At 37.2% G+C, this 16,739-nt stretch overlaps 1 protein-coding gene across 1 annotated transcript; it reads left to right on the top strand.

Moving 5' to 3' along the window:
* Positions 1–307: 307 nt before the first annotated feature.
* faxca (failed axon connections homolog, metaxin like GST domain containing a) lies at positions 308–15,189 on the top strand. The gene is made up of 6 exons (XM_049475116.1): positions 308–634; positions 3,025–3,160; positions 3,750–3,946; positions 7,960–8,177; positions 9,291–9,407; positions 10,554–15,189. Exons 1-6 carry the CDS (start codon positions 432–434, stop codon positions 10,844–10,846), a joined length of 1,164 nt encoding a protein of 387 aa, XP_049331073.1. The 5' UTR covers positions 308–431; the 3' UTR covers positions 10,847–15,189.
* Positions 15,190–16,739: the final 1,550 nt, after the last annotated feature.

Below are 16,739 nucleotides of genomic sequence, written 5' to 3'. Positions count from 1 at the left end.
GAGACCCACAGCGGTCAGTGCATTGTCGCCTGTGGCCTATATATTTTTTTATTTAGTATAATACGGGAAATTTACGGGAAAATACTAATACGGGAGGACGGCGGGAAAGAGGAGTAAAATACGGTAGTTTCCCGGCCAAAACGGGAGACTTGACAGGTATGTTATAGAAATGAAAGGTCTCTCTCTCTCTCTCTCTCTCTCTCTCTCTCTCTCTCTCTCTCTCATTTGATCAATGCTGCATGTTTACAGACGGTTTCCACGTGGTACGGGCGGCGTCTTGACGTCACTCACAGCGCCGCTGAGCACGGCGGCGCGCGCAGGCTGCGGGAGCGAGCTGGGACTCCGAGGCTGGAGGTCTCTCCGCCCCTCCGCACTGGGGCCGATGAAGAAGCCCCAGCTGAGGGCCGCAGGGCGGCGCGGCCGGGGGCAGCATGCAGTGGGGCGTCGAGCTCGGCGCGCTCCACCTCGGCCGCAGTAGGAGCCTCCCCTGCGACCGCCTGGTCGCCGCCGGCTACCCTCTGCCCGAGTCTACCGCCGCCATGGCCGACTCGTGGTGGCGGAAAACGCTGTGCTTGGCCGGGGGAGCGCTGCTCGCCGCTGCCGCCTACCTACTGCACGAGCTGCTGGTCGTGAGGTAGCCGTCAAACACACACACACGCACGCACACTCTGCCTGTAGTTTAGGTGCATTTCAGTCCTGTCTCTCCGTGTTTGTTCTTTATATATTAAGTGTTACCTGAGCCGCGTGTCTACAGAGGAGCGCGTGTTTGTGATAATGGTTTAATGTAATGGATTAATAGTGATAATAGGATAATAGTATCTGTCTGACATCACAGAGAGTGCAGTACTGTAGTGTCTCCCATTTGAACAGCCTGTATACAGCTTCATGTCAAGGACAACAGTTCCAGTGTTTTCTCTGGGTTTTGCCTTAAAGGGAAATGTCTTGTGTCATTTCGCCCAAATAAAAGAGTACTAACGCTGCGCTAAGACTGGTAATGACCTTTTGTGTGATGTTGTTATGAAGTAATGCCTCAGGGATGGTCAGTGAAGGCTTAATCTCCGTTCCTCACAATAACATCTCAGGTTACAGCATCTCTAGGAGAACTGGGCCGACTGTCAGAAATGGAGAGAGCGTTACACTGTGTATACACGTTAGGTAACAATATCTAGACAATATAATAATTCCTTTAATTTATTAAAATCCCACTGATTTAAAAAAGATGTTTCAGAGCGATTAGAGATAGTAGTGACCTTAGCGGACAGTGTGTGTTTCAGCACTACCCCGCCTGAACAGCGACCATCCCTGTGCAGAGCTGTAAACAACAGGCTGTGGAGGCTCAGGTTGATGACTTGGCTCAACCAGACTCAGATTCAAGATTCAAAGAGTTTATTGTCATATGTACAGTACAGAAACGGGTTTCAGTGTACAATGAAATTCTTTCTTTGCTCTTCGCCAAGAATGCCAAATAGAAGATAGAAAAAGTGCAAAAAAAAAAATACAATAAGGTTATAAATATTAAACTAATTGTCAAAGACATAAAAAAATAAGCTAAGTTACTTAAGCAAAGAAATGTATAAAAAAGTAATAGAAGAAAATAACACAGTGGATCTTTAGACAATCTTAAAATGTCTATTTTAAGATTTATATTTTGTAGAGCTCAGTTTTAGATGCAGGGACAAAGGTTAAGGAAATTGTTTATTTATTAAATATGTAAAATATGTATGAAGTGTAAAAATATATTTTCTGTGTTGTAGCAATGTAATAAACATTCAATACCAACCATTGTGTGTTAAGCATAGGACATATGTGTTTGAATATAAATCTTAAACTGACAAACAGTGGTGCTTAAAAGAACTTTAGAATGTTCTAAATATCTGTAAAAACATGACCTAAAACATCATTAGATTTTTATCTGGATAAACCAGAAGGCTATGGGAAAAATATTTTATGGATGAATGAGATTAAAATAGAACTGGCTGAAATAAAAAGTGTAATGTTTGGAGAAAGAAAAACACTGCATTCCAGTATAAGAACCTTACCCCATTTGTGAATGTGTTGGTAGAGGTATAATGGTGCATCATACTGCAATATTATACGATGGAACATAGATCTCTGAATTATATTGAAGAATTCTAAAGGAAAATGTCAGGACATATGTCTATAAGGTCTATACCCTAAGCACACAAGTCATTCTTCCAAAGAATTGTTCAAGAAGAATAACATTAATGGAATAGCAAATAGAATAGCAAAATCAAAGTCCTGACTTTAAGCAGTGAATGTGAGCAAACCCACCAACGTCCCAGAGTTGATGCTGTTATGTACGGAGGACTGGACTCAGCCGATGTGCAGGACTGATCAACAGTTACCGGATTAGTTGGAGTTTTTCTAAAGGATTCACAAACTTTAAGCACCACTGTATATGTGCAGTGAAATTATGAGCTATGATCTGGTTTGTCTTTCACATCTTAAAGAGTATGATAATATGGGACAGTAGCAGCATACATTATTAGTCGAAGGCTGCACAGCTCCAGTGCTTTATACACCGGACACTCAGTGAGGAGTATGATGTGTTTTTCCTGTGCCTGCATAGGTCTCCACCATGTGCTCATGTTTTGTCCCAACTCCAAAAACACATGGTTGATCAGTTGGCTATGCTAAATTCCCCAGAATGCATAAAACATAGGGATACACTTAAAAATACAAGGTTTTAGAATGTTAAAATATTTGCTGTATATTAATTTTTTTTTCAGTGATAGAGTTTGCACATGAAACTTTTTGTACATTTTGCAGCTATTACATACTGATACTAATTATTTTATGTCATTTTGTTGGGCCAAGCAAACAAGCCTTGCCACAAAGACTTCAAAATTTAAACCATTTTTTAGTCTGTATACTTTACTTCTTCACAAGAAGAAGAAGCTGCAAACCTACATATGTCCCAGTCATGCCATAAAATAAAATACTGTGGGTCTATACAGTGAAACATTTTTGTGCTCTTATCTTTACTTATCTGATATCTAACAGAAAAGAGCAGGAACTGGATTCAAAAGATGCCATCATTCTTCACCAATTCTCCCGGCCAAAGAACGGAGTTCCCAGCTTATCCCCTTTTTGTCTTAAGATGGAGACCTACTTGCGCATGGCGGACCTCCCTTACCAGGTGCTATACTCTGTTTTTGGGGGAAAAACTGGGATAGACTGAAAGTAGTACTATTGGATAATAACCAGAAAATAAACATTATGGGCAGCTATTTGTTGAAATACAAGTATTCATATAAGATACCATATAAAATACAACATAAGGTCAGTCAGTACCTTAAAATATTCCCTGTTAGACATTGTTTAGTGTTCCTGGTTTGTCCGAAATGATTTAATTAAATTTAATACGGTGTGTAACACTAATGTTATTATTGAATTTAAAATCAGTGACTTTAGACGCATTTAAAGCTGCAAAATCCACACACAATATAGAAGGAAACACTGGTGAAGTTGATGTTGATGTGACACATATTTTTAGTCACCATTTATACAGGGTCATTTGCCGAGAATTGTCCAGATTCTGATACAGAGAGGGCAAAAAGTCCCAGTATGGTTGAGAAATGTTAAAGGTTGACTGTGTATCATTGGGTACGAGCCCACTTCAAACACTGGTTTTAGAAATAAAAATCATTATAAATATTTCTTATTATATTCTATCTATTCTATTCCTTACACAGAATTTTCTTGTCCTGATCATTTTTATTCCACAGAACTACTTTGATGGGAAGTTGTCTCCACAGGGGAAAATGCCATGGGTTGAGTACAATCAGGAGCAGGTGTGTGGCTCAGAGTTTATCATCGACTTCCTGGAAGAGAAACTCGGTGTTAATCTGAACAGCAGTCTGAGTCCTGAGGAGAGAGCAGTGTCTCGTGCTGTCACCAAGATGGTGGAGGAGCATTTCTACTGGTAAGGATCTCTCTCCCTTTTTCCTCTATTTGCACACTGGTTTATAGCATGATTTTCTGTACCACGGTACCTTAGATCAATTCGATGTTTGTATGTGTATATGCAAGGATTGCACACATTGTGAAATCGCATGTACAAAACTCTGCAGAGGGAATTTATTTAAAACAGGCGATGGAGGGAATAGACAGGTAGAGGGGAGAAGTGAGAAAGGCAGGTTAAAACTGCTAATAATAAGTTAGATAGGCTGTACAGTTAAAAACAACACTCACAATATAACATAAAAAAGGCTGTGAATTGATGCACATATTCTGGGCACTGTTTAGGTTTCTCATTCACAACATGCCATGTAGCATTTTGAGCACACTGCATTAAACACACAGCATATAACATGTAACTTGAAATTTACATGGAGAAAGGCTTGTGGTAAAAAAAAGAAAAAAAGCTAGCTCTGAGGTAGCTCAGCTAACATCACTATCATATCTCTACAGCCTGTATCATTCGGCTTTAAAACAGCCCGTCTGTAAAGATATAGTGAACTGATACCAATAAATGACAGATAAGTGTAGCTGAAAGTCCATGCCAGCTCTCTCTCTCTATACATAAAATAACACCTTCAGTATATTGGCAAATTTTTTGATAATTGGTTAGAGTACTTGTAATAGCACTTATTACTTATAATTTCATCTTCAAAATAAGTATTGATTTAGTTAGATACAAAATGAGCAGTACAACAGTAAAATTCTGCTTTTACATTTAATGATTTGTACAGGGTTTTTACAACTTAACAACTGCTTCCACAAAGCTGCTTCACAGAAACAAAGGATCAACAACATAAAGAAAATAATCAGCAAGCCAAAGGTGAAAATTAAATACTTCTTTAAAGCAAGGAAGTGTAAGGAAAAAACCTTGGGAAGATCCAAGACCCACAAAAGTAAACTTCTGATAAAGTTACTGTACCATCACATAAGATGATGTTGTTATGCCTAGGGGTACTGATACTATTGGTGTAATATTGATATTAGCTAATAGGGTCAATGTAAACTTCAGTGTAGTCTGTAACAGGCACGTGCAGAGAAGGGGGGGGGGGGGTCGGAGGGGGTTGGAGCACCTGCCCCTTTGGCTCTTACTGCCCAAAGTGCCCTTTTGTCTTTGTTTTTTTTGTAAGTATATGTGTAAAAGTCATACCAGCTTTGGCCGGGAAACTACCGTATTTGACCCCTCTTTCCCGCCGTCTTCACGTATTAATATTTTCCCGTAAATTTCCTCCATTATATTAAATAGTAAAAAAAAACAGTATTAATCAGGAAACAGATGTAAATGGGAAAGCTCTTAACGCCAATCATGGTGGCAGTTCACAGATAAAGTCCCGCCTTTCAGGAGAAACAGCCAATCAGCTTGCTGGTTTTGCGGTGCGCGGAGGAAAGTTAGTGCGAGTGGGGAAACACCCCCACCCCCCTACTCTCGCTGTGAGATTTAACAGCAGCAGCAGCAGCAGCTGACCTTAAAACACATATGGACATACGGGGATTTTTCTAAAAGAAAGGAGACGGTAGGCTAACCATGTAAACTGTGTTGAGTTTGTTTTTGATAGGTGGTTAAAAATCCACATCTGAATCAAAACACACAGATCAAACCTGCTGTGTGCTTAGAAAAAAAAAAACCTTGTGTCTAGTCAGTTCGCTTAACTTTGGAATTAGATAGATGGTCAAGGTTTGAGAAAAATATATATAAATGTAGATATTTAAGAGTGAGCCTGTCAAGGACTAAATATCTATATAATAATTTCATATAATATTTTTTTATATTATTATTCAATACAGAACTAACCAATATTTACATATACAGCATGCTGTTATCCAGAACTACTTACAGTAGTGCATTATTGTTTACTGTTTCAAAATATCATAGCTAGTTTGATGGGGCTACAATCCAAAAAGTAGCACATTCTGTAGGAAAGGATATATGGATACCAGTATGGATGCACAATGCTCACATAATATACTTTACTAGAGATTTGATGACTCGTCAACTTGTGCACTTCAACATTTTTACCATTACTATTAAATATATATTATCCATCAGCTACACTAGTATGCTCAGCTGCTATCCTCATACTTGCACTGTTCATTTTGTCCAATTATACCACTGCACTACATGTACATAATTATATTTATTGTATTTATTGTCTGCTGTTTATTTTAATCCTTGTCCATGCATGTCTTATGTCTAAAATGTCTAGTACGTATCTTTTTACTACTGTTCTTTTGCACCAGAGATCTAGCCTTATAGTGACAATAATATAATAATATAATGACAATAAAGTTCCACTGCAGTTTATTGTAGTAAATAGTGTATTAAAAATAGAAGTTTATTACAGTGGTAAGTAAAGTACCTGGCCATCAAAAATGTCTTAATGTTTTGGACAAAGGCCCCACAATGTAGTGTTTTCTTAGCTTTGTTGTAGATGTGTAGAGGTGTAGATGACTAATATGCAAACACTTGGTCAACATGGTAGCATCGCAGCAATGTTAACCGTGGTACTAGCACAATAGTTAAAAAAAGTTTCTGCAGTGTTGCAGTGACGGTATCCTAACATTAAACCATGCGTTAACTAACTTAATTTTTTGTTTACTTTAATGGCTATTACAATTGAGAGAATAACCAAAATAAGAGTCGTGTCACTTTTGTAGGAGGAGGAAATGACTAGGTCTATCATTTAGGTCATTTAGGTTTATCATCAAGTTTGACTAATATGTAAGGTTATGTATTATCTGCATAACAGTGGAAGTTAAAGCCTTGTTTGATTTTAACTGATCCCTATGGCAACATGTATAATGTAAATAATAACAGTACTAAATAGGTAGAGCCTTGCAGGATTACAAATCTCACGTTTGAATAACTTGAAAAAAGAACATTATTTATCTTTACAAACTCACTATTAGATTGGCAGGATTTGGACCATGCTTAAAGTTATTGCTTAGATTCTAACAATGTTTTTTAAATTTGTCTAAGAGAGTAGTGTGGTTTGTAGTATAAAATTATTTATATATGTGATTCTTAACCTAGAATGAACAGAGGATTACTGCTTTTTCTAAAGTCTTAGATATAGATTAGAAATAGTTCTGTTATCAGACAGTACAGTAGGATCAATATTTCTTTTGTTCAAATTTTAACAGTTGGCCCAGGAAAAAGGACTAGTTTACCGTGACTAAATGAGGTTTGATCATAATGAGTAGTCTTTTTTTTTTTGAGAAGCTTTGAGTAATTTTAGAGGTGTACAGTTTGACAAGTAGTTAGTTTTCTCCTGTTGTAGTTTTGGAAGTGGGTTAAAAGCTCCAAATCTCCAAATCAGCCTTTTGTTCTGTATCAGTCACACCAAATGACAGACAAGTTTGACCTAGTACTATGAATTATTTTTTTTTTAATTTAACAATTTTAAGTTTGTTAAAGAAGAAACTCTTCTGGTTAATGGCGGTATATGTTTTAAATAATTTGTAATACGTTTAGAAATTAAATTTATGATAACTTTAGGATTGTTCAATGAGGCGTTATATGCTAAGCATGCTTTAGTGAGTGAACTTTTTTCCTTAATATGACTGTTTTTCTATGTAGAGTAAAAAAACTAAAATCAGATAATGGTCTGAGATTACTGAGGACTGAGGAAGAATATCTTTATCAATGCAAATCCAGGTCCAAAACCAGAGTAAAATTACAGTAATATGTAGACCTCAGTACATTCTAGTATTGATGTAAATGCCTTTTTAATTGTATATTTAAACTTCTCAGAATGTTGAAAGCTCCTCAAAGTATTACTTTATCACTGCAGATTGCTAAGTTTGCAGCATGACCACAAAGAGTAAGATATTCTGAATAGCCTAGATGTTTTAAAAAGAATCTCACAATTGTGAAGGTGTTATATCATAGACAAGACTTGTAGTCTAAACAGTAGGTGACTGACTGTAGGTGTAATCTTAGAGTCTTAAGAGTGTGTGTGTGTGTGTGTGTGTGAATAGGACAATTGCCTACTGTCAGTGGGTTGATAACGTGGAGGAAACCAAGAGCATGCTGGCTGTGAGCGGACCACTAAGTGAACTTTTGAAATGGATCATGAGTCATATGACTGGCGGTCTGGTGAAGAGAGAAATGTATGGCCATGGCATCGGCCGCTTCTCCAAAGACGAGGTGTACGCTCTGATGGAAAAGGACATGCGCACCCTCGCCACTCTGCTTGGTGAGTTTCAGGGACCACTTTAATGTCTATGTCTGCAGTGTTTGTTTTGTATTGTGTGTCAAGCTTAGTTCAGAATAAATGAGATATTAGTATCGGTTTACTCACTCACCAAAAATGTATTACAAACATCTGTACATCTATGTGTGCATACAGTCTAATCAGCCAGTGCCATGTATAAATAATACAAATGACTTTAGATAGAGCCTACATCAACAATCAGAATAAAACAGTGAAAACAGAATCACCAACATTGGACAGACGAAGACTGATGGTGTAGTTCATTTTGATTTCTTTTGAGGCTCACAGATTGTAGGTTCAACACCAACCTAAATGTTTGACTTAATCTACATTGTGTCAATAGTCGAGGCTGGTAGAGGTGGTGTAACAGCATGATATGTTTTCTTGGCTCTTACATTAATGACAGTCAGTCACAAACAAAGCCTCTTTGAATGCCACCATGCTCATCCTTTCATGGCTTCAACCATATTGTAACTGTCACTTTTTCAACTATGAGAAGCACCATGTCACAGAGTACTGTCATCTCAAAAGCCAATGTTCACTGGTTTTCAGGCCCCTTCCCAGTGAGCTCCCTGTGTACAAAAGAACATGTTTGCAATGTGGTAGAATGGGACATTATCAGCAGTAAAATGCTCCTGAAATATATGCAGGAATTTAATGACACAGCCGGGTCAACCTAGACCAAAATCTAGAATGAACGTTTCCAACATTTAATGTTTATATATTTATGCGAGTAAGAACTGAGGCTGTTCATTAGTAAGAAGTTCCTAGTAAAATGCTTGGTGAGTGTATATAATCTATAGGCTGTTTGGTGAACAAAAGACTCCCTACCAGTCTTCATTACAACGAATTAATTGAGGAAAAAGGAATATTATCTTCTTCTATATTATGAATAATGCAGGCAGGATATATCAGCTCCTCAATGACAGGTTCAAAAAAACTCTTACAAAACGAGTTACAAAATAATGCAATAATAAACTAGCGCTGACACCTTTTGGTGAGAAGAAAGTACTGCAACTGTCATGTTTAGCAAAAAAAAGGTGCATTTACGTGTCAGAATGTTGTAATATCTCTCTTTATTTTACACTCTTACAGGAGATAAAAAATACATCATGGGCCCTACAGTGTCCACGGTTGATGCTGCAGTGTTTGGTCATCTTGCACAAGCCATGTGGACGTTACCAGGCACACGACCAGAGCAACTCATTAAGGGTGCGGTCATCAGTCTTCCTCATATACATACATTTTTTTAAGCCAGTTGCTCAGTCAAAGATTAATGTATTTACTTTTCAGTTAAATTAAAGTCACTTAACTGAAAAGTACATTTTAGCATCAAGGTAAGAAAAAAGCATAGCTGTTCCTGAGTGTTTTTTTGTGTTTACTTTTTATCAGATTGGTTTTAGAAGACCTGCTTTAAGTTTTGTTTGCAGAAACTTACAGGGCATTTTTCTGCACCTAAATGTAGATTTAAATGTAAAATTTTATTTTGTCCCCAAAAAGGGTTTCTTGATCTGCACCTTGTTTTACTTACAGTGTGAGGACTGAAATAGCTGTAATTTTTGGTGACTGTCTTTTTTTCTCAAATGATCATTTACAAAACATTTTAGATATTATTTTTATATGTACAAAAACTTGTACCTAATGGCATTTTAAAAGGTAAAGAAATTAAGGCATAGGTCAATGCTTTGATAGCTTTGATGTACCATTGACAGACAGTTGATGAAATATAACTTTTAAATAAGTAAAGGGCGTAAGAAATTGGATTTTTGCAATTTACCTCTGCAGATACTATGTATAATATAGTATATCATTCTAAACTGCAAGTAAGACACTCATATACACAAAAACAAATAACAATAACAAAAAACATAATGCATCCCAAAGTGCATGCATGTCTCAGGCAGATGTGGTAATATTAATATTGAATATGATTTAGTTAATATTAAGCTATGAATCCAGGTTTTTTGTAAGATTTAAATATAGGATTCTCATGGTCAACGCTTCAGTCCTGTCTGTGCTATCAAACAACACATTGTCCCAAAAGATGGTATGAACTGGGGATCTATTAAATATGACAGTCGGTTGTTTTACAAGGAACACTAACCGCTCAGCAATATGTGCAGGACATCCTGTGGACAGTTTTGACCAAAAAATGTTGCTGCATTGTAATCACTTATATTATTGATCTTTACATTACAGTTATAACATTTTCTATTTTTAGAACAACTCCTTTGTGGTGCGTTTATGAGTGTAGCTGATGTACAGTATACTATAACAACAATCAAACTAGTGTGAACCATGCTGAACCGTGTTTTGATTATTGTCTCATTAGCTAACTAAACTCTCTTCTTTGTGCAGGTGAGTTAATTAATCTAGCTATGTACTGCGAGCGCATCCGGAAGAAATTTTGGCCCGAGTGGTTTGTGGATATTGATGATTTGTTCTACGATGGTTTAAGCGAGGAGCCCAACTCTCCATCTCAGCTGCCTGACCTGGGCCTGTACTCACGCAGTGACAGCTTCCCCGAAGAGCTCAGCACCCTCTCACACTCCGCCACCTCACACTCTCTGGACAGTGACCCTACCGGACACTCCCTCTTTGACTCAGACATGGAGACTGAGTACATGGAGACGGAGCATCTTAAATGTTAAACCTCTGTGGTGCCTCCACATAGGCCTCGCTGCTCTGTCCTCCAATAGGCCCCTCTCACCCGTCAGAAGGGCAGGGGCTTTCACAAAAATGCCTTTTGGAATTTGAATTTCTGAGTGTAAAGGAGACTGTGTGGGGAATGGCATTCAACAATGAATTTTGGTAAAAGTTAACAAATCAGGGAAAGGAGGGATAATCAAGTCAGTTAACTATATGCAAAAGAGGTCAGAAACAATAGAGCATTCACTAGGAAGAGATGTGGAGAAGAAAAGCAAGCTAATTTAAGGAAATATGGAGGACTGATGAATCATACCCTCTGTAGTAAAAGACCACTGCTTGTGCTAACTGTCTTCCCACCAATTTTTTGCCTGTGTCCTCAAATACATTACTGTGTAGATATCATTGTAAGCATAAATATTTTAGAGATTGTAGATGCAGTTACTCGCCTGACCCTTTAAGTTGCCTTGTTTTGTTCTGCTGTTTGGATTAGTGCAGTCAGTTCACTTGATGGTGCCCTGGAACTCTGTGAAAGCCTGGTTGTCCATTATTGTGCTTTCTCTGAGATACTGTTTGCCCTGCCAAAGTTCAGTCAAATTTACCCTTACTATTTGAGTACTCTGATCCTGGAACTGCCTAGGTTATGATAGGAAAATGTCAACCACATAAATCCCCTTAAAGTGTCATGGATTAAGTTAAATATAAATGAAATGTCCTACCATTTACCATGGTTTGAAATTGTGCATTATCATAACATGGGCACCACACTCAAAGATACCCAGCTGAAATAGCATTGTGAAGTGAAACTGATTTTACCACCAGTAATTCATCCGCTCTATTTTGTAGAATGCATGGCCTGTGGATTTGTTGTAGAATCGTAGTTGTGGGGGCTATGAGCGATATTTTGATAATGGTGTGTGCTGCATTGGTGTGGCCATGGGTTTTGGAATTGTCACACAGACAATATTTATTTAAATATACTGTGCAGTGTCGGGCAATATAATAGTAATTGTATTAAAAAATGATCATGGTATCTCCAAATGAGGACAATGTTTCAGTATAAAGGAGTGTCTGGGGTGTCAATGTTCTGTTCTGGGTGTATCTAGTACACAACCAAAATAAATCATTAATTCATGTGCATGTAAAATAGTCACAGGTTAGGGGCTTTGTAGGAGCTCAATGATTGGTAATGTCATGCTCTGAAAAAACAGCTCCATTGTGGTAACATTGTGAGTTTAGCAACATGCTGAGTTCAAATGAAAGGGAAACCAAGCAAATCTGGATGAACCAGTGTGTGAGATGTGCCTCAAAACAGTCAAAAAATACCATTTACTTGATTTTGTGCTCTCATAAATAAGGCTTTATCTTCCAAATGTGAGTGATTTAAGTCTTAGTTAGCACATTCTGTGCTGTGCTGTTTGTGGCAGAACCTGTGACATTTAGTGATTCTTTCACTCCAACACCAGTCGCTTGACTTTGCACTCACTAACATCTTTAGCTGAGCTAGTTAAGCAAACACAACAAACAAAATGAACACTACAAAATAAAGTGTCCTGTCCTGTACAACAGAATTCACTTGATCTGAGTTGTTCTCTTTTTAAGCCAGAATAGCAGGTGTTCTAAACAGGATGTTATCATACTTTTAACTTAGCTACTGGTAACCAGCCTAGAAGAGTGCTCAGTGTTCACTTAGTCTGTGAACAAAATGAAGTTTCTATTTGACTAAATAATACAGGATGAGATGGTATGGAAGACAAATAGTCCACACTTGTCCCTGTTGCTGGTGATACTTTGTACTGTGGTCATTTTTTAAGACGGTATGATAAAAGTGCCCATCTGTCCAAACCCTTTCCTGTGATTTCTTTAGTGACCAGCAGTACCACATCACAATTAGTAAAATACATAATTATGGACAAAAATAATCAAATAATATAATGTGCTCAGTGGATGACAGTTTCCAATACATGTGTTTGTCAAACAACAGATACCTGTAATGCGTAAGGACAGTTGTCTTTTCACCTAAACTAAACTGAATGGAACAGAAGAGAAAAGTGTAGTGTTTTACCAAAAAAGCTTATATACTATCAGCGATAAAGGAACTCTGGGTGTTCGTGCAGAGTTTGGCCGTCTGATCGAATCTTCCTACTATTATTGTAGATCACATTTGTTTTTCTAGCAGCCAAATTGTTGTTACTGTGTAGTAAAGGTAGTTAAAGGTAGTTTACAGTTATCTGTTATTTGCTGACAAATGCAAAACCTCTGATGTCTACCAGAGAAAATACAAAATGCATTCCCTGCAGAAACTGTTCACCTCAGACATACCTTTATTTAAGATTTTTGAGCAGGAAATGATGGTGTTTGTCTTTCCTGGCTGTTGCAGTCAGCAGCCATTGGTTGTGAGCACTACAGTACTGGCTCAGGCTACCTCAAATATACTTCCATATAGCTAATAATGGTGACTCTAGGTGGGATGTGGTAGCCTGGCTTAAAGGCTCATAATCTTCTAAAAGTGGTGATCAGCTAAGATGAGTCTGACCTCATCAATCACAGTACTGGCACAGCGCATTTTCCACTTTCTATCCATTCAAAAGTTTATTTTAATTTATTTTCAAATCAATGGGGAAATCTTAATCAAACACAGGCAGTTAGACACAGAATCATTTTATGACAGAACAACTTAAAAGGTGCCTCTTATTTCATATTGTGTAAATTATTTATCCATTGCAAATAAGATTTGAGAAGTAAATTACCCCTTGCTTAAATACAATAATAAGGATAGGCAAAGCGCTTTATTTAAATACAACTGTTTGTGTAAATCCATTATATTTATAATGTGAATATAGCCCAAAATAAGTTTTCACATGTAATGTATTTGCTATGCTGATCTGCTTTCAAAAGTATATGTAAATGCAGTCCAACTCAGGGCCAACGGCTGTGATTGACTGAAGGTTTGTGTTAAGGGTCCTGGGGCATTGCAGTGCTTTTGCTAGACATTCTGTAACTTTTCACACCCTGTATAAAAAAACCTTTCAAATTAGCATCTCTAGCAATGTGCTCCTTTCTAACCAAACTCATCATTTAGTGTGACGTTACAAACATTTTGGGCAGGGGAGCAAATTTCAAATACAAAAATTGCTAAGCGTTGAGTCAACACCGGTGGGTTTATTGTCGAGGTTATGGGAGGGACAATGGAGGGTGTGTGTGTGTGTGTGTCCATCTGGTGCATCAATGAGTCATAGTCATGCATGAATTCACTCAGATGAAGGATTTCTAAGGCAGTTCTCCCATGGGTGGCATTACACACACAGGCCATGCACAAAGTCCATAAAGCTTATCTGAAAAGTGAACTCCGCTTACACACACACACACACACACACACTTCAGTGGCTCCTCAGTTACCCGCCTTTGCATAGAACATCTATAAGTTTGAGGTGCTGACTATTAAACTGCCTTTTTATGGCTTTAATGGTTTACTGTGCCAAAACTAAAAATAAGGCATGTTTACAGAACATATGTGGACACCTTTACAGTTTTTATTTTTAACTGATTTATATTGCTCTTTTGTTGTTTTTTTTAAAGGGTCTGCAATTATTATTTTGTGGATGTCTGCTTCTCGCTCTCTCTATCTGTACATTGTATAGTTATTCAATTTCTAGACCAATGATTATTACTGTGGCCAATACTGGTACCAACACGTTTGGCATTTTGAAAGAATAAAAAAAAAAATAGAATTCAACTTTAGTGGTAACGTAATTTTGCCAGTGATTATTATTGCAGTGTTTTTCAGTCCTTGTCCTCTTGCACCCTGTACTGCACATTTCGATTTCTTGTCTTCTAACACACCTGATTCAACTGATCAGCTCATTAAAAAGCCTTTTCAGAGATGCAGTAGATGTGTTAAAACAGGGAATCCTCAAAATGTGTAAATCAGGGTAGCGCCAGGACAAAGACTAGAAAAGAGAAATTGGTAGAAAGCTATATAAGGTAGTAAATACGGGCTCATTATGCCAATACTCATATATAAAATACATAACAAAATGAAAAAATTATCACTATCATTCTTTATTAGAAGTATAGACAAATGTACTTCTTTAAGGCAGGGTTGGAACAGTACATAAATCTGATTCGATAAAGCCATACAGCCGATCATGCTAAGTTCATGAGTATGTGCCTTTTATTTTAATCTACTGATGTTTTTAAGTTTGTAGCATATGCTCAGCTTGTGTTATATGCATACTAGCATCAATGCACATATTTCCAGGTTCATTTCTTAGATTAACAATTACTTCTTTGTATTTTTGAATGTTAAATGAGCCCACTAACAAAATCTATCAAAGACTTTTTTAAAGAAAGACAAAGAAAATGTTGAGGTTTTCCTGAATTTGGGAAAAAAAAAGTTCTAGAATGGTGCATTGTGCATGTAAAGAGATATAAAATTTAATTTTACAACCCCTGATCTGTCGGAAGAAAGAAACTGATGCTAACAGACGACACATGTCAAAGATGAAACAGTAACCATCCTCTTAAACCTTGACCATCCTCAGTTGTTTGTGTGTTTGTGTGCTTGAGTACATGTGTGAGAGAAAACTAAGAAATTGTTTTTGTGTGTGTGAAGAACCTTGTGAGGAATATAATGTAAATATTTAAAGAAGTGAATCATGTACATGAGGTGTATGTCTGTAAAATAAGAGATGCTATGAATGTATAGTAACTAGAGGTGACTGGCTGTATGAAAAATACTCAAAATTAAATTTAACTGTGCTAACCTAGCTCTTATCTGTGTTTATTTTTAAAGACTGCTTCTGTAAACTTAAATATAAGATTTTGTGAATACTTTTGTGGCTTGGTTGAGTGATTCACCCATTTGAATTTATGCACGTTTTCACATTAGATCTATTTTTATAGTGGATTGTATTGTCTGGTAGGTTTAGTGCTTCTATGTGCTCTATAGTGAGCATGTCAGTTACTTAATCTTTGGAAAACAAAGCAACTGTCAGTAACCATTGCGAGAGCTGGAGTTAATGACCAGCCTTAATTTGGGCAAGCCTGTCCGCAACACACAGGATAGGTTGTCCAGTCAGACAAAAAGATGAGAGATTACCCAAGTCTTAAAGACTGAAAATGGCTTGCAAATCCATATTGGTCTGGGAAAGGTTGCAAAGCTAATTCTGAAGCTGGAGGACACAACTAAACTGCAGTTAGAGGCATACTTTTCAATTTAAAACAGTTTGCACTTTTCACAGGAATAGAGTCCCTACCTTCTCTAGAACAACTGAATGATTCTCCTGAGCTGTGCAATATGTTATAAACACTTTAATATAATGTGGAGATTTGTGATTTAAAGTACAGTGCCTGCCATAATGATTGGCACCCCTAGTTAAACTGTGTTAAAAGCCTTAAAATAAATTACATATTTATTGCAGAAGTATAATCTCACTGTGTAGAAAAAAATGTAAAACAATCCTGATTAAGAAATAATTATATTTTATAAAATGACCTGTTCTACAATTATTGGCACCCTCAAAAATGTCTTAGAAATACATTTATTTAAACCATTTATGTAATTTCTACTGTAGTTTATAAAGTGAATCAAAGTATGTAAATAATCACTTTGTTTCCCTGGGGTGTAAATACAGCCTTACAAAGAGGTCTATTTCTCCTACTCACTCTTAAACATGGGAAAGACATGAGAACACAACATTCAAGTGTATAGATGTGTGTTGACCTTCATAAATCAGGCAATGGCTACAAGAAAATAGCCACTCACCTGCAGATTAACTTATCTACAGTCAGAGCAATCATCACAAAGTTTTAAACATCTGGAACAATAAAAAACAAGCCTGGAAAGAGGACACAAGTGTATCTTGCTTCTATGCACCGTGAGAAGGAAGGTAAGAG

This window comes from Astyanax mexicanus, chromosome 2 (assembly GCF_023375975.1).
Source record: "Astyanax mexicanus isolate ESR-SI-001 chromosome 2, AstMex3_surface, whole genome shotgun sequence".
NCBI classification, from domain to species: Eukaryota; Metazoa; Chordata; class Actinopteri; order Characiformes; family Acestrorhamphidae; genus Astyanax; species Astyanax mexicanus.
Note: the sequence above shows the minus strand (reverse complement) of the source record. Positions and strands in the feature narration are given on the sequence as shown.